Source organism: Tetrao urogallus (genome assembly GCF_951394365.1).
Source record: "Tetrao urogallus genome assembly, chromosome: 20".
In the NCBI taxonomy this organism is placed as follows: Eukaryota; Metazoa; Chordata; class Aves; order Galliformes; family Phasianidae; genus Tetrao; species Tetrao urogallus.
Genome location: NC_136833.1, coordinates 6,290,350 through 6,306,952, shown reverse-complemented (window position 1 = coordinate 6,306,952; position 16,603 = coordinate 6,290,350). Strand labels below are relative to the sequence as shown.

General features: G+C 66.6%; 2 protein-coding genes across 3 annotated transcripts; one reads left to right on the top strand and one right to left on the bottom strand.

Moving 5' to 3' along the window:
- Positions 1–315: 315 nt before the first annotated feature.
- Positions 316–6,660, bottom strand: ANKRD13B (ankyrin repeat domain 13B; the record flags this gene model as incomplete). Its single annotated transcript, XM_079545299.1, has 15 exons — positions 316–526; positions 615–691; positions 1,241–1,401; positions 1,481–1,633; positions 1,742–1,899; positions 2,004–2,134; positions 2,214–2,278; positions 2,342–2,423; positions 2,501–2,567; positions 2,948–3,137; positions 3,208–3,351; positions 3,452–3,497; positions 3,575–3,699; positions 3,947–4,082; positions 6,550–6,660. 15 exons carry the CDS (start codon positions 6,658–6,660, stop codon positions 316–318), a joined length of 1,857 nt encoding a protein of 618 aa, XP_079401425.1.
- A 1,714-nt stretch (positions 6,661–8,374) lies between these two features.
- GIT1 (GIT ArfGAP 1) lies at positions 8,375–15,751 on the top strand (the record flags this gene model as incomplete). Of its 2 annotated transcripts, XM_079545069.1 has the most annotated exons (22): positions 8,375–8,426; positions 10,773–10,906; positions 10,983–11,095; positions 11,183–11,288; positions 11,367–11,453; positions 11,539–11,669; positions 11,758–11,852; positions 11,936–11,978; positions 12,206–12,232; positions 12,491–12,539; positions 12,648–12,720; positions 13,317–13,414; positions 13,508–13,619; positions 13,701–13,828; positions 13,911–14,063; positions 14,160–14,387; positions 14,513–14,566; positions 14,818–14,904; positions 15,009–15,082; positions 15,148–15,330; positions 15,402–15,465; positions 15,539–15,751. In XM_079545069.1, the coding sequence occupies 22 exons, from the start codon at positions 8,375–8,377 to the stop codon at positions 15,749–15,751; spliced, it is 2,304 nt and encodes a 767-aa protein (XP_079401195.1). The 2 variants fall into 2 exon arrangements, with proteins under 2 accessions (XP_079401195.1, XP_079401196.1); XM_079545070.1 differs by lacking the exon at positions 12,206–12,232.
- Positions 15,752–16,603: the final 852 nt, after the last annotated feature.

Sequence of the window (16,603 nt, the reverse complement as noted above, 5' to 3'; positions counted from 1 at the left end):
CACTTGGTAGCGCCTGGGCAGTGGGGCCAAGGGGGGGACAGAGCCCCATGGCTCTCATGGTGTCCCCATGACTGGGGAAGAGTGTGACCCCCCGCCTCCCTGGGGTCAGATAGGGGGGGCAGCATGCAGGATACACCCCCTGTTCCCTGCCACCCCCAGTGCCCCCCAGCACTCACCCCTGCCCCGGCTACGGGGCTGATGCAGCCCCCCTATTTGTCCTCTGCACGGGCCGTCCCCCCACGCACCCCTCTGTGCCCCATACACACGTCCCCAGGCCCCGAGTCGGTGTAGGGGGGGCTCAGTGTGGTCGGGGGGTCACTTCTCCATCAGGGAGAGCTGCAAGATGCGCTGCAGCTCCTCTTCCTCCTGCCGCGTCCGCCGCTCGGCCTCCTCCTGCTCCCGCGCCGACAGCGCCATGGCCAGGCGCAGCTGCTCCGCGTAGCTGGGAAACAGCGTGCTGGGCCCCCCGCCGCCCCCCGGCGCCGGGCTGGAGGGGGGTCTGGGGGCTGCCGTGTGCTGGGGAGTCCTGGGGAGGCACGGCCCGACCTCAGCCCAGTGCCCCAGAGGGACCCGAGGGGATGGGACCCACTCCCACACCCCCGGACCTTACCAACCTGTCTCCCCGGCGTCCCTCGTGCGACATGGGGTGGGTGCCTGGCTTGCTGTTGGTCAGTGCTTCCCAAATGGTGACCTGGAGGAAAGGGAGGAGAGGAGGGGTCAGAGAGGGGGGTGAAATTTGGCTCCAGTGTGGCCCGTAGGGGAACGGAGCAACCATGGATGGTGGGATGGGATGTTGTTCCTCATGGGATCCTAGTGACTGGGGGGAGGGATGAAGAGGTTGGAAGAGGATGAGAAGGATGAAGATGAAAAAGATGAGGGTGTTGGGTGAGAACAACATTGGACGACGTTGAGGAAGATGAAGATGTTGGATGACATTGAGGAGGACCAAGATGTTGGATGAGGATAAGGAGAAAAGCTGGATGAGGAGAAAGAGGAATTAGGAGGAGAAGGAGGATGCTCAGAATGATGAGAAGGATGTTGGATGAGGAGGATGAAAATGAGGAGGACAAGGGTATTGGATGAGGAAAATGTTGAATGAGGGGGATGAGACTGAGGACGCTGGATGAGAAGGATAAGATAACGTTGGATGAGGCCAAGGAAGATGAGACGGCTGAGACTGTTGGATGAGAAACATGCTGGCTGAGGAGGATGAGGAGGGGGCTCTCCCCACAGCGCCCACCTGGTCGTACTCGCTGCCTGCTTCCAGCAGGCTCTGCTGGATGGCAAACTGCAGCAAATCGTCCTCATCCTCCCGCAGAGCATCCTGGTGGGTGCCCACCACGCTGTACCCCCGCGGCACCTCAAAGAGCGCCGGGTCCATCTCACACGCCCGGCAGGACGCTGCAGGGAGACAGGTGTGGCTGAGCAACCAACGCCCCTGTGCCCCCCACCCACCGTATGCCCTCGCCCCCCCATGTACTCAGGGAGCTGGAGCTGCTGACACTGGAGGAATCGCTGCTGGGCGAGGGGGCCTCACTGCTGGGGCTGTTGCGCAGGGAGCTGACGGGCTCATCGCACCCATTGAGGTTCCCAAAGGTGATGCGGGCATTGAGGATGTGGAAGATGGGGATTTCTGCCCATATTAAAAACAAAAGGATAACGAAACAAAGAGTGAGGAGGGAAGCTGGCTGTGTGCCTCACCGGACTGGTAAAGGCCCCCTCCCCGTGCCGTCCCCCATACCAATCTTGACAGGGAAGCCGGGCGGGAGGCGCAGAGTGATGAAGTCACGCAGCTTGGCGAAGAGCGCGTTGCTGATGGCCATCAGGTCGATGATGGGGGCCACCTGCTCACAGAGGGACAGCGGGTGGTCCTCGCACAGCCACAGCTTCGCCTTGAACCTGCAGTGGAGGGGACAGGCGCCAGGATGGGGGCCCCGGGAGCCCCGCGATGGCAGCACGGTGTCGTTGGGGTCCCCTCTTCCCTCCCTGCTCGCCCCCCTCACTTCTGCGTCTTGGTAGTGAGCTCCATGGGCCGTCCCATGTCCCTGTTGCCCAGCTCGAAGTTGGGGTTGAAGTACTCCTCAGGGGTGATGGCGGTGGGGTTGGTGTGGCTCAGCGTCTGCGTGATCAGCGTCTGCGGGGACAGCGGTGCAGTGATGGTGGCACAGCTGTTGAGGGTGGCACAGCCATGGGGACCCCCCTAGCACACTCACCCCATTGTTGGGCCCCACGTGCTGCTCAGCGATGCCCAGGAAGGACTGTAGTGGGGTCTTACTGCCTGCAAGACGGGGCGTGAGGCCGAGCACTGCAGCCCTGTGCCCACCACCACCCCACGTGCTACCTTTGCTCTTGCCCTTGTGCTGGTCTGAGAGGTGCTCCGTCCGCGTCCGTGTGATCAGCTCCACGTTGGACGCGCCGTAGACCTGTCCAAGCAGGGAGAATGTCAAAGGTTCCCCAAAAAACACCTGTGCCCATTGCAGCTCAGCCCCCTGCCCCTCACCTTGGCCTCATACCCATTCACCATCTCTGTCTTCTCGCTTCTCCAACCCAGAATCCCAGATTTGTTCCTGGGGGCGACATGGGATGCTGTCAGGGAGGGATGGGATGGGTTGGGATGAGATGGTTGGGACTGATTGGGTGGGAATGGCTGGGATGATTTGGGATGAGATGATTGAAATGGAATGGAATGAGGTAGGAGAGGATGGGATTGGTTGGGTTGGGTTCGGATGCTTGGAGTGAAATGGGATGGGATTTATTGAGTTCAGTTAGAATGAGTTGGGTTGGGTTGAGATGGGATGGGATGGGTTGGGATGGGATGGGATGAGATGGGTTGGGATGGGATGAGATGGGTTGGGATGGGATGAGATGGGTTGGGATGGGTTGGGATGTTCCCACTTGGGTGGCCAGATATGTGAGCAAAGGGTTGACCAGCAATGTCCCTGCCCACCTTTCAAAGGCGATGTTCTTGGTATCAAGCTGGGTGGTGACGACGGGGGCTGTGAGCCGACCCATCACCTGCTCCTCCGTGGGCTGCACAGCAGCCAGCAGCACCTCCTGGTCGTGGCCGGCCAGGGCCAGTGTCTCCGAGTAGACCACTCGCCGGTCATGGTCAATCTCCATCACCACTGCGCTGGTGTCTGTGGGGAGGCGGTGTTCAACACAGCGACAGCTGTGATCCTCCACAGCATCCCCCAGCCCCCTCCTCACCTTGTCCCCTGAAGACAAAGCTGCGGTTGCCCCGCTGCCAGGTCATATGGTCAAAGCCCAGCAGCGTGGTGTCCACCCGCAAGTTCTGGCCACTCTTCCACACCTTGTACGTGTCACTGGGGCAGATCTTGGACACCAGTGGCACTGGGGGAAGACGGCGATAGCCCAGCCAGGGATGGGGCCACCCTGTGCCTCCCAGTGGGCTGCAAGCACACTGGGAAGCTCCCACTCCGCCCGAGCTTACCCCAGCTGGTGAACTCCCACTTCATCTCCACATAAAAGTCCTGGGCCTGCCAAGAGCGGTGGGGTGGGCAGGGGCCCAGCAGTGATGCCCCCAACCCCAAGGGCTCCCCCAGCCCCGGGTTACCTTGCGCAGCTTCTCCAGCAGGATGGGGATCCCGGCCAGGCGCTTGATGGCTCTCTGGTAGTCACGGTAGCGCAGGACCAGCTGCACCAACTCGAGGTCACGGGTGCTCACGGCCTCCTGTAGCACTGCAGGTGGCACAGCACGGTGCAGCACAGTGCAGAGCGGCACGGCGCGGCACAGTGGGGCACAGCACGGCACGGCACGGCGTGGTTCAATACGTGGTGTGGAATGGCACAAGGCGGCGCGACACGACGTGGTGCAGCACAGCATGGGATGGCACAGCGGGACGCAGCGCGGCGCGGTGCAGCATGGCACAGTGCGACACGTGCTCCCCTTGGGGACCAGGCTGTCCACATCGGAGGCCCCGCTCACCTGTCCAGCCGCTGCGGTTCTCTTTGCCCACATCAGCTCCATGCTTCAGCAGCACCCGGGCGCACTCCAGGTGGCCCAGCGTGGTGGCCAGGTGCAGCGGGGTGCGTCCTCGGGGGTCCAGCTGCTCGATGTCGGCCTGGTGGGGGGCATTGGAGCTCAGGGGAGGGCGGGCTGTCTACGACTCCCTTCCCACACCCTCCCACAGCCGCATCTCCATCCGACACAGCCGCAAGCCGGGGGAAAGCCCCCACCTCTGTGGCTCTGGGGGGAGCCGTGGCCCAGTTGCCAGGCAGCAGCTGCCGGCAGCCCCCACCGCGGCACGGCGGGGCGACGCGGGCGCACGTGTTCCCCGCGGATCAGCAGCCGGGGGCGGGCAGTGCTGCGTGAGCGGAGCGGCTGCTGTGAGCATCCCCGGCTCCGGGGAGCCGCGCTGGGGCTGTTTGTGCCAAGCCCGGGGGTTGGCAGGGGGCCAGGCACCAGGAATCCCCCCCCCCCCCACACACACACACACATACACGGCTCCGGCTGTCCCCGAGGCGGCGACGCAGCCAGCACCCCATGCAGCATTGCACCCGCGGGGCAGTGACCACCTGGGATGTCCCCATGGCTGCATCCCCAGGGGTCACTGGGTACTGGGGACCCCCAGGTTCCCTTTAACAGCCCCGCAGCTCCCCAGGAGCCTGCATGCTGCTCCAACACTCTCCAGGCGACTGCTGCTTCTTAATTGCACTAATGAAAAGACTCTAATTAAAGTGATTGCCCCCCAGCTGGGGGACGGGTGCTGCAGGCTCTGTGGGGTTCCCCAGCTGCATCCCTGACCCAGTGCCGTGGGGGGGACCGGGGCCACCGATTTGGGGACACAACATCAGAGCCAACCCCACGGGACATGGCATGACCCAATTTTTGCCATCAGCTCTGAGCCCGGGGGATGCACAGCTGTCTGTCCTGGGACACATTTGGGGCGGTGGCAGTGCCGTGTGGGGCTGCAGCATGATCACCCATTGTCCCTCAGCCCCACAGGCCATCCCCCAGTGTTGGAGACTCCAGCACAGGCACAGAGTCCAGCTCCTATGGCAGCAGGGGACGCGTGGCTTTGCAGGGTGGCGGTGCCATGTGCTGCTGTCCCTGCATAGCCCTGGGGGCAGTGGGGTCCCCGCAGTGTGGAATGGGGCAGGCTGCAGCACAGGACAGGTGGGGCACAATGGGGCACAATGGGCTCCATCTCAGCCACATCCTCGCGCTGTCCCCACTGCCTTTTGCCCCCCCAAGGCGGAGCCAAGCGTGGCCTGGCGCCTGGCGGTGACATTCAGCATAACCCACACGTGGCCCTTTGTGGGCTGCCAGCCCTATAGGCCCACACGTTCCAGAGGGGCCACATGTGGTGCTGCTTGCCCCCACAGGGGTCCCCAAGCAGAGGACAGCAGCCCCCAGCATTGCCCTTTCAGCCCAGGGATGCTCTGATATGCAGAGGGCTGCACTGTGTCCCCGGATGCCCCTGGGTGGAGGTGGGGGGCTCAGACCAGGCTGCACCCCCTTCTTCCCCCAAATCCCCTCCAAACCTGGGGTCAGGCCTGCAGCACCCATATCCCCTCCCATGTACCCGGCCTGTTCACAGGGTCAGCATTGCTCTCACTCTGACAATAGGGACACAGAGGGAGGTAAGGGGGCCAGAAGAAGATCCCCATTGAGCAGGGGGTTCACTTAGAGCATCACCCCCCCCCCCCCCGGCCAGCAGCATCCCACACTCAGCTTTGAGCTGCACTGCAATGGGGAAAAATGACCCCAGATGACCACAGGTATAAACACAGTGGTGATGGGGCAGGGGGGTAATACCAGCAGACAGGCAGCCCCCCCCCAGATGGCCCCACAATGGAAACGGGTGTGGTGAGAGCATCCCTGCATCCCAACGGCAGCATTGTAGCATGAGGAGACCCCTGCCCACCCACCCTGGTGGGCCTGCAGCACCCCAGGTGCTGGGGAGGCAGGTGGCAGTGACTGTGGCTGGGGGGGGGGGGGGGGGGGGGGGGGGGGGGGAGGAAGGCATGGCCTCCTCCAGCGCCTGCGGTTTCCTGCGTCTTCAGGGTTGGGTTTTAATTACCTGAATTGCAACGCCAATGGGGAGATGGAGGCTGGGAGCGGGGGGAGCACACAGGGAGGGTGCCCCCACCCTGCAGAGAACCTCCTGGCTGCCTGGGGCTGGGAGCTGCGCTCCAGCAGAGCAGGGCCTTGAGAGCCCCTCCCCTACCTCCGAGGGTGGGCAGCTGGGGGGGCTGCGTTGGCTGCACCCCACCTCTGGGGAGGGAGAAGGAGAAGCTGGTGGGGGGGGGGGGGGGGAGCACAGAGGCCTAGGAGGGAGCGGGGGACACGTGGGGAGGGATGTGGGGGGTTGGGAGCGGGGGGATCCGAGATGGGGGGGATCTCTGCTGCTCCGGTGGCAGCTGTCACAGCGCTGGGGGGGCACGAAGGGACCCCAACCCCCATCAGCATCACCGCGGCAGGAGGACCCCATCCTCATCCCTTTCCTCAGCCCCAGCCCCGGCCGCAGCCCAGCGTTGCATCAGCTCGAACCGAACGCCCCGCACCGCCCCGCACCGCCGCCCCACCTGCTTGGCGCTGAGCTCTCGGTCCAGCTCCCGGGCTCGGTTGTGCCAGACGAGGTAATGCAGCGGGTATCTGCCCTCCGGCCCCTTCCTGCCCGAGCAAGACGCGAGCATCCTCCGTGCATGCTGGAGCGGCGGAGCGGGGCGCGGGGCGGAGCGGGGCGCGGGGCGGGGCGGAACGGGGCGCGGAGCGGTGCGGGGCGGTGCGGGGCGGGGGGGTCGGGGGGGGGGTTTGTGGGAGCCGCCCGGACGGTGCTCCCCCCGCATCCCCCCCCCCTCGCCGCCCGGCCTCATGGGACTTGTAGTCACCGTGCGCGGCGTCGCCCCTTCCTCCTCCTCCTCCTTTTCCTCCCCGCACCCCCGCCGGCTCTATGCCCCCCCGTGTGTGGGGCTGCACAGGGACGGCTCCGTAGTGCCCGAAGGCACAACCCGAATTCTGATCCTCCCTTCCTTCCCCCCAACGCGGCTCTCTCCACCCACGGGCGCTCAGCACGCGGCGCGACCCCCGCGATGAGCTCAGGGGGGTGCCGACCCCCCCCGGCCCCGTTTCCCTTTCCGTCCTCGTCCCTCCGCTCGTGTTTTCCGGCAGCCGCCCGAGAACAATGCGAGGTTGGGACCCACGGCTGTCCCCCCCCGGCCCCCCCCCCGCGCCCTTATGGTGTTCCTGCAGGGTCACCCCGTTCCTTCCCTGCCTTGAGGGAGGGCTGTGGCCGCTCCCCCCCCCAGCCCACCCCGGGTCCCGCTGTCCCATGACGTCACGGCCATGCAGCGGTGAGGTCAGCGCCGTGCGGGTGGCAGCGTGACACGGCGGTGCTGATGGGGGTCCCCAGGGCATGGAGTGCCCCCCGACCCCATTCACCCAAGGCCCCAGAGATACCCCCCTCCCCCTCCCTCCCCCCAATGTGCTGCGTTCAGCCATCGTGGGGATGGGGGGGCGATTGGCACTGGGGTCAGGATTTGAGGTGACTGAGGCCTGGGGGAGGAAAGGGGTGCGAGTGGGAGCAGGACGGGGTGCTGGGCTGGGAATGGGGCTGGGGCAGGGCTGGGGGGTGCCTGGAACCACAACTGGGACACATGGGCTGGGTCAGAACCGAGAGCAGGACATGGACCAAAGCTAAAACCAGCACCAGTGGATGCGCAGAGCGAGACCAGCCCAGAAGCAGAATCAGGATCAAATTGTGAGTCGGAACCAGGCCCAGAGGATGTCCAGGATCAGGGTCACTATCTGACAAGAACCAGGGGATGTCTGGGACGAGATCAGGACCAGGACAAGGTCCAAGACTAACCCAGGACCAAGACCAGGAGCAGGGGATACCCAAAACCAGGACTAGAATTAGAAGCGGGGAACAGAACCAGGACGGGGACGAGAACAAGGAGACACACAGGATCAGGACCAGAACCGGCACCAGAACCAGAGGACGATCAGAGTCGGGATGAGAACCAGGACGGGGAGCCGACCAGCACGAACCCCGAGCCGCCCCTCAGGGGCCGCCCGGCCGCAGCTCCCCCTCCAGCAGCCGGTGCGGCGCTCAGGGCGTGCCGTGCGCTGCGCTGCGCGGGGCGGTGCGGGGCGGCGGCGCTCGGTGCTCGCGGGGCGGAGACGGCGCTGCCCCTCCTCCGCCGGGGCCGGGCCTGAGCCGCTTCCTGCGGAGCCGCCGGGGCTGCGAGCAGCCGGCAGGGCAGGCGGCAGGGAGGGCGAAGCAGCCCCGGGCCCCGCCGCCCCCCCCCCCTTCCCTCCCCTCCCCCAACCCAACTCCCCCCTTTCCCCGGCCCCGCACCGCCCCGCACCGCGCTGGCGCAGAGGCCCGGACCCGCCTCGCCGCTGAGGATGTCCCGGAAGGCGCAGCGGGCGGAGGTGTGCGCGGACTGCAGTGCCGCAGGTAAGGGCCGCGCCCGCACCGCCCCGCGGCTCCCGTTGGCGTTTCCTCCCCCCTCGCCTCCCCCCCTCCTTCCTCCACGCGGTGCCGTTCGCGGCTTCGGTTGTGCGTGTGCCCCCTCCCCCTCCCCCCCCGCATCGGCACCTGGCTGACGCCCTCCTCCCCCTTTGCTTTGGATCCCCAGTGCCCCCCTCTGCGCCCCCAGCTTGGCACTCGCGGCACCCCGGTGCCCCCCTCTTTGCGCCCCCTATTTGCCACAGGGGTCCCGGTGACCCCCGCTCCCCCTTCGCGCCCCGTGCTGAGACCCTCAGGAGCCCCCCGGCTTCCCCTTCGCACTCTATGCTGCATCCCCTGCAGACTCCCTCTTTGCCCACGGCAATCCCACGGCGTGCCTTAAATAACCCCCCCCGTCCCCCCCGCAGCATTCGGTGCACCCCATTACCCACCCCTCTGTAGCCCCTACTTTACCCCAAGGGTCCCCCTTGGCACCCAGCGCTGTGCCCCCCCGCTGCCCCTGTTCTGCACCCAGGAACCCTACAGCGTGCCCTAAATATGCCCCCCCCCGCACCCCCCAGATCCCTTGTTGCACCCCTTGGTGCTCCTCATCACGCCCCCTCTGCACCCCCTACTTTACCCCCAGTATTCCCCTTTGCACCCCGCACTGGGAATCCCTTCTCCACCCCAGGAACTCTATAACATACCCTATACATTCCCCCCCCTCCCCACAATGTGACCCCAAAATCCATCCCTGCGGCGCTGGGGGCGATGAATGAACGCTGAGAGCCCGGAAAGCTGCTCAGAACCCGGAGGATGGCGGCCACGTGCCGGGGGCTGCGGGGTCACCCGCCGCTATGGGGGACCCGGTGCCGTGGTTCACCCTGTGCTATGGGGTACCCGACGCTCCCCGCGGGGCGGCGCCGAGGCTCCTACCGGGGGAAATGGAAAGCGGTTTCTTCCAATCCCTTATCGCCCGGCGGCCATGGGAGGAAATGAGTTATAAAGTCCAGAGGCCGCTTCCGACGGCGCGGGGCCGGGAGCAGCCGGTGTTGGGATGCGCGGGGTAACCATCTCCGGCATCGCCCCCGCGGCACAGGGATGATGGAGTTCCCCGTGCTCCGGGTTTTTGGGGGTATCCCCGTGCTGCTGTGCCCTCAGCCGCTCCGATCCCCGCTGAAGGAGGAGGGGGTGGCGCTGTGGGGTGTTGTATGGGGTGTTACATGGGGTGTTATATGGGGTGCACCCCGGCACGCAGCATCCTGTTCCCGGCAGCGCCCCGTGGGCCGCGGTGCGGAGGCGCAGATGCGGCGGTGCTGCTGCCAAGCGCTGCCATCTGCCCGGCTGGTGCTGCCAGGATGGGGGGTGTGTGTATGTGGGGGGGGGGGGAACGGCACCGCCGTGGGGCCGCTGCTGGCTGTGCTCCCCCAACAGGGGGCCGGGGCTGCCCGGTGTGAGACAGCAGTGGGGTTTTGGGGAGGGAGTGGGAAGGAAACGCTGCACGGGGTGATTGGGGATGGGTTGCTGTGCAGGGATGGCGCTGCCGCCCCTCTGCTGACCCCCTCCCCCCAGGCCGCAGCCCTTCCTCCCGTGGGGCGGCGCGGTGTTTGTGTGGGCCCTACAGAAACGAGGGTGGAAGCTCAGCGCTGGGGCTGGGCAGGGGCTGGCATTGCTCTGCTACGGCAGAGGGGCACTGAGGACGGTTTGGCCGTGGCACCCTGCGTGGAGAGGGGGTGACGCCCCATCTGTGCCCCGTCCCTTCCGTTTGTGCTGGGGAGCCCAGACCCATTGGGGTGCCGGCCGTGGGGAGCTGCCCCCAAAGAGCAGTGGGGCCCCCACTCGTGGCTGGAGCAGGGCCGGTGCCAACGCAGTGCTCAAACGTCCCTTTGTTCTCCTGGGGACACAAAGGGCTCCAGTGCGGCCGAGCGGGGCCGGGCAGGGGGCGTGGGGCTGCTGGGGGGGGCACAGCCCCTGAGTCCATGATGGTTGAGTGGGTGGGAGGGCACCCACCTGTATGGGGACACCCACAGTGCCCGGCCCGGGGGGGCACAGCCTCAACAACTCGGGATGTACTACATGGTGCTGGCGTCGCCCTGCTGCTATCAGCCCTTCTGATGGGGGGGCCAAATCCTGCTCCCCCCCCCCTCCCCCCTTGGTTGCTAAGGGAACCCTTTGGGTTTCCCCTGGCGATGGGCTGAGCCCCTCTCTGTCACCCTGGAAACCGCTACGTTGCTACGGTGATGCTGCCACCCTCCCTCTCCCCCCCCCCCCCCAACTCCCAACCCCATTTCGGGTGATGGATGGAGGGTCCCTCCCCCCCCCCACTCCCCCCATAACACCCCACGCCCCCTGCAGACCCGGGCTGGGCCTCCATCAACCGCGGTGTGCTCATCTGCGACGAGTGCTGCAGCGTGCACCGCAGCCTGGGCCGCCACATCTCCATCGTCAAGCACCTGCGGCACAGCCCCTGGCCCACCACGCTGCTGCAGGTGGGTGCACCCGGGAAGGATGTGGGGGTATGAGGGGGTGTCCCACCGCTCACCGTGCCCCCCCACACACACACAGATGGTGCACACCTTGGCCAGCAATGGGGCCAACTCCATCTGGGAGCACTCGCTGCTGGACCCGGCGCAGGTGCAGAGCGGGCGCAGGAAGGCGAACCCCCAGGACAAAGTGCAGTAAGTGTGGGCTGTGGGGTTGGGGCTGCGAGGAGGAGGGGGGGGGGGGCTGTGCTGGATGCCCCCCCCTCACCCTGTGTCTGCCAGCCCCACCAAGTCGGAGTTCATCCGCGCCAAGTACCAGATGCTGGCCTTCGTGCACAAGCTGCCGTGCCGGGACGATGACGGCGTCACCGCCAAGGACCTCAGCAAGGTGGGGGCACGGCGTGACGGGGACCCCCCTCGGTGCCGGTGGCACAGCTGGCACTGACTGCTGCCTCTTCCCATGCAGCAATTGCACTCCAGCGTGCGGACAGGCAACCTGGAGACGTGCCTGCGCCTGCTCTCGCTGGGTGCTCAGGCCAACTTCTTCCACCCGGTGAGCTCTGGGGGGGGGGGGCGGACAGACAGCCGGGGGGGTTGCGGCGTTGTCACCACGAGGCTGACGCTGCCTGTGCCTGCAGGAGAAGGGCACCACGCCGCTGCACGTGGCCGCCAAGGCCGGGCAGATCCTGCAGGCAGAGCTGCTGGTGGTGTACGGCGCTGACCCCGGTGCGCCCGACGTCAATGGGAGGACGCCCATCGACTACGCCAGGTGAGCGCTTTGGAATGGCGGAGGGGTTGCGTTGGGGTGGGGGGGACGTGGCCAGCCCAGTTGGTGTCACCCCGGCTGTGCCCCGTAGGCAGGCGGCTCAGCACGAGCTGGCGGAGCGGCTGGTGGAGTGCCAGTATGAGCTGACCGACCGGCTGGCCTTCTACCTGTGCGGCAGGAAGCCGGGTGAGTGCTGTGCCTGTCGCACTGTATGGGGGAGTTAGGAGGGTTCAGGGGGGCCGCTCTCACCACCCTTTATCTCTGTGCAGACCACAAGAACGGGCACTACATCATCCCACAGATGGCAGACAGGTGAGTGCCCCGTGCTCGCAGCCGTCTGCCGTCACTTTTCCCCCCCCCCCAGTGTTCCCGCTGGGCCAAAGGGGGAGACCCTGTGCCTGTGACCACCGCTGGAACATCACCTGGAGTGTCTGTGTGTCTGTGTGTGTCTGTGTACCGGGGGGGGGGGGGGGCTACGTGCACGGTTTAACATCCTCCTTTATCCTGTTCTTCCCTCCACTGCTGCCTCCGGAGCGCAGGGTGCGCCCCAAGTGCATGGCACAGAGGTATTGTCTGCTCGGCACTCACACCAGGGATCGCCCCGTGCCGCCGGGATGGGCTCTGGGTGCTCAGCACAGCCCTTTGGGGGGCAGCCGGGGGGGGGGGGGGGGGGGGTTTGCTCACCCCGTGCCACCCCGCGTCCTGGACCCGTGTCTGCCCAAGCCTCCGAGCCTGGGGCACGCAGGGCACATCTGGGGAGCATCAGTGGGGGCAGAATAGGAATAACTCCAACTTTGTGTCCCCCCACCTCATGCACCTCGCAGCCTGGACCTGTCCGAGCTGGCCAAGGCGGCCAAGAAGAAGCTGCAAGCGGTGAGCACGGGGCCGGGAGGCGATGGGGTGGGGGGGGGGGTGAGGGGGCTCAGCGCTTTGCATTCCTCCCCCTGCTCCCGGCTTGATGCTTCCCCCCTCCCGCCGCAGCTCAGCAACCGCCTGTTTGAGGAGCTGGCCATGGACGTGTACGACGAGGTGGATCGGCGCGAGAACGACGCGGGTGAGCGGGGCTGGGGGCGGCTGCTGGGTGTCCGTCCTCCCCCCCCCGGCTGGGTGCTGGCGGCCGTCCCGGCGCGGGGAGGAGCAGAGCCCGGCACTCCCCCCGATCCGATCCGCACCGCAGGCCCCTCCTTCCTCATTCCTCGGGCCGGGGCCGAGGGCCGTTTCCTTTAGCGAGGGGCTGCGGTGCGGGATCGGGGTGCCGGGCGCTGGAGGTGGGTGCTGGGACCCCAGCTTGGGGTGGGGATGAGTCTTGTGGGTACACCCCGTCCTTGGGTTTGGGTGGAGGGGGGGCACCCCTTTTCCGTGGCGGGTGGGTAGGATTGGGCGCGCTGTGCTTTACTCCTCACTCAGCTGGGGGCACTCAGAAGGGGTCTGGGGGTCAGCACTGTGCAGAGGGCCCCCCCCAGGGCAGGCTGAGGGGTTGGGGGAGATCATTCCCTACGGCTCTCCTGGGCTCTGCTCCCAGCCCTGCACGCTGGCCCCACGCCCGCGCCTGCGTCCTGCCGGCCCCGCAGCCTGCCGGGCGGGGGATGGCACCTCCAGGACCCCAACCCATAGGGGTGGGTGCCCCCCTGACATTCCCCCTGCCCGCAGTGTGGCTGACGACGCAGAATCACAGCACATTGGTGACCGAGCGCAGCGCCGTCCCCTTCCTTCCCGTCAACCCTGAGTATTCAGCTACCCGCAACCAGGTGAGCCCAGTGCACTGCTCAGACCCCTCCACACGCTTGGACACCCCCCCCCCCCCCCCCCCCCCATTGCTTTTATCTCCCCTGCCATCCCAGGGCCGGCAGAAGTTGGCCAGGTTCAACGCCCGGGAGTTTGCCACTCTGCTCATCGATATTCTGGGGGAAGCCAAGCGCCGGCAGCAGGGCAAGAGCCCGCTCAGCCCCACGGGTGAGGATGGGGGCAGCTGGGGTGAGAGTAGGGGAGGGTGGGAACACCCCACACCCCCAGCTGAGCCTCCTGGCCCTGCAGAGGCCCTCGACTATTCACTGAGGAGCCAGAGCGACCTGGACGACCAGCACGACTACGACAGCGTCGCTTCCGACGAGGACACAGACCAGGAGCTGCTGCGCAACGCGTCCCGCAACAACCGCGCACGGGTGGGCCGCAGCCCCCTCCCCAACACCCAGATCCACCCCCCCAGCTTCCAGCTCCTGGTACTGAGCCCCTCTCCCTTCACAGAGCATGGACTCCTCCGACCTGTCAGACGGCCCCATCACGCTGCAGGAGTACCTGGAGGTGAAGAAAGCCCTGGCCGCCTCCGAGGCCAAAGTGCAGCAGCTGATGAAGGTGAACAACAGCCTGAGCGATGAGCTGCGCCGGCTGCAGCGTGAGGTGTGTGCCGGACCCCCCCCTTCCTTCTAGGCACCCCATTTTCCCTTGTTCCCTATTCTCTTCCCACCCCTGCTTACTGCTTTCTCCCCGCCGCAGATCCACAAGCTGCAATCAGAGAACACGCAGATCCGGCAGCAGGCGGTGCCCCCGCACCCCACCCCAGCCCCCAGCGAGCGCCCTGAGCACGGGCACCCCCCCGGCACAGCCCCCCTGCACCGCCGTGACCGCCAGGCCTTCTCCATGTACGAGCCGGGCTCGGTGCTGAAACCCTTTGGGCAGCCAGTGGAGGAGCTGGTGACCCGGCTGCAGCCCTTTGGAGGCGGCGTGAGTATGGGGTGGGCTTTGGGGTGGGCTACGTTGGGATGGGTTATTTTGGGGAGGGGTCTCGGGGCAGCTGCAGGTGATGCCGAGGTGGGGGCGGCGGGGCTTCACCCTTTTGTGTGTCGCAGGAGGTGGAGGACGAAGCTCTGTACTCCATGCACATCCCGGCCAGCGTGTACCGGGTAAGGGGGCCGCAGCGGGGGCGGCTCCTGCATGGCACAGGGGGGGCTGTCGGCCTCCTGAGCTCCTGGGTCGTTCCCCACCCCTGCAGTGCCGAGGAACCCACAGTGGGGCCGGCGGCCGCGGGACTTCCCTGCATGCAGGGTGGTGGTGTCCCCTGTGCTCGTCCTCCCCTGCGTGCCACCGGGCTCGGCTCCGCGCCCTGCCGTGCCCCCCACTCAGCTCCCTTTTCCCCCCTTTCTTCCCCCTCCAGATGCGGAAAGGTCCGTCGGTCTCCTCCATGCCCTTTCCCCCGTCCTCCCCGCTGCTCTCCTGCCCTCCCGACGGTGCCCGGCACATGGTGATGTACCGGGGGGAGTCAGAGCGGGGTGGAGGGACCTTATCCCTTATCCCTGTATGGATATGGGGCCGGGCAGGGTGTAATGCTGCAGCTCTGCCCCACAGAGCAAACTGGACCGGCACGGCAGCGGCACCGACAGCGACTATGATAATACACAGACAGGCGAGATCCTGCTGGGGTGAGCGATGGGGATGGGGACCACTGGGGGACCTGGAGCTGGCCCTGACCCGTGTATCCCCACAGTGTGGAGGGGAAGCGCTTCGTGGAGCTGAGCAAGGACGAGGACTTCCCACACGAGCTGGACCCGCTGGACGGGGAGCTGGACCCCGGGCTGCCCAGCACAGAGGACGTCATCCTGAAAACCGAGCAGGTCACCAAAAACATCCAGGAGCTGCTGAGGGCTGCGCAGGAGTCCAAGCACGACAGGTAGGACTGTGGTGTGAGCGTGGGGCTGGGCGGCGTCGTGCCCCGCATCGCTCAGCCCTGTTTGCCCGCAGCTTCGTGCCGTGCTCAGAGAAGATCCACTCGGCAGTGACGGAGATGGCGTCGCTCTTCCCCAAGGTAGGGATGGGGGAGTGACCCCGCCGGGCTCCCATCACCCCGAGTCCATGCCCTTAATGCTGTCCTCGTGCAGAAACCGGCGCTGGAGACGGTGCGGAGCTCCCTGCGCCTGCTCAACGCCAGCGCCTACCGGCTGCAGAGCGAGTGCCGCAAAACCGTGCCGCCAGAGCCGGGCGCAGCCGTGGACTACCAGCTGCTGACACAGCAGGTCATCCAGTGCGCCTACGACATCGCCAAGGCGGCCAAGCAGCTGGTCACCATCACCACCCGCGAGAAGAAGCAGTGAGCTCCGACCCACGGCCTCTGCTCTCCGTCTCCTCCCTCCGGTTTGGGCTGAGTGCGGGCGGCTGTCGCAGCAGAGCTGGTGCTCGGCCCCGGGGAGGTGCCCCCGTACAGCAGCCCCAGCCCGCTCCTAACTTATCCTGTACATAGCGTGTGCCGTCCTGCTGGGGTGGCCACGTTTTCCCCCCCCTCCCCGCGGCCGCGCTCCCCCAGGGCCGCCCGCAGCATTACACTGGACAGGGGATGCCTGGAGGCCTTCCCCATTTTCTCCCCTCCCGGGCGTCCTGCCCCGCGCCGCGCTGCCTCGTGTAAGATGTGTCCTTGTACATTTGTATCAATAAAGATGTGAGCGTTGCACGGCCCCCGGCTCCCTCCCACCGTGTCCCCAAGGGCCGGACCTGCTGGCTGTGGACCTGGCAGCCTGGGGGAGGAGGATGGTGATGGGGCAGAGGAAGGCTCAGGGTGCGCTGCTCTGCACTTGGAGCGCTGCGTGGGGACGGCTGGCTGTGCTGAGAGCAGCAGAACGTGCTGGTAATGAATGTCAGGCTGGGGGCTGGGCTTGCTGCAATCCCTGCTGGGCTGTGTCCTCCATTAGGAAACATCGCCCCGTGCTCCCCCTGCTGTGACATTGCGGGGGGTCCCTGCAAGCAGCGTTCCGTAATGCGGGGCGGGGGCTTCGGAGGGCGGATACAACGGGGACAGGAGCGCCTCCATCCTGCCCCCGTTTCCCAATCTCCGTTGCGAGTGCTGCTGTCAAGGCAACGGAGCAAAGCTGGGCCGCCTCCCGTCGCCATGGCAGCCGGGCTGGTTGCAGGATGCTGCAGGGACCCCGCAGCAGTGCAACGGGAGGGACCCC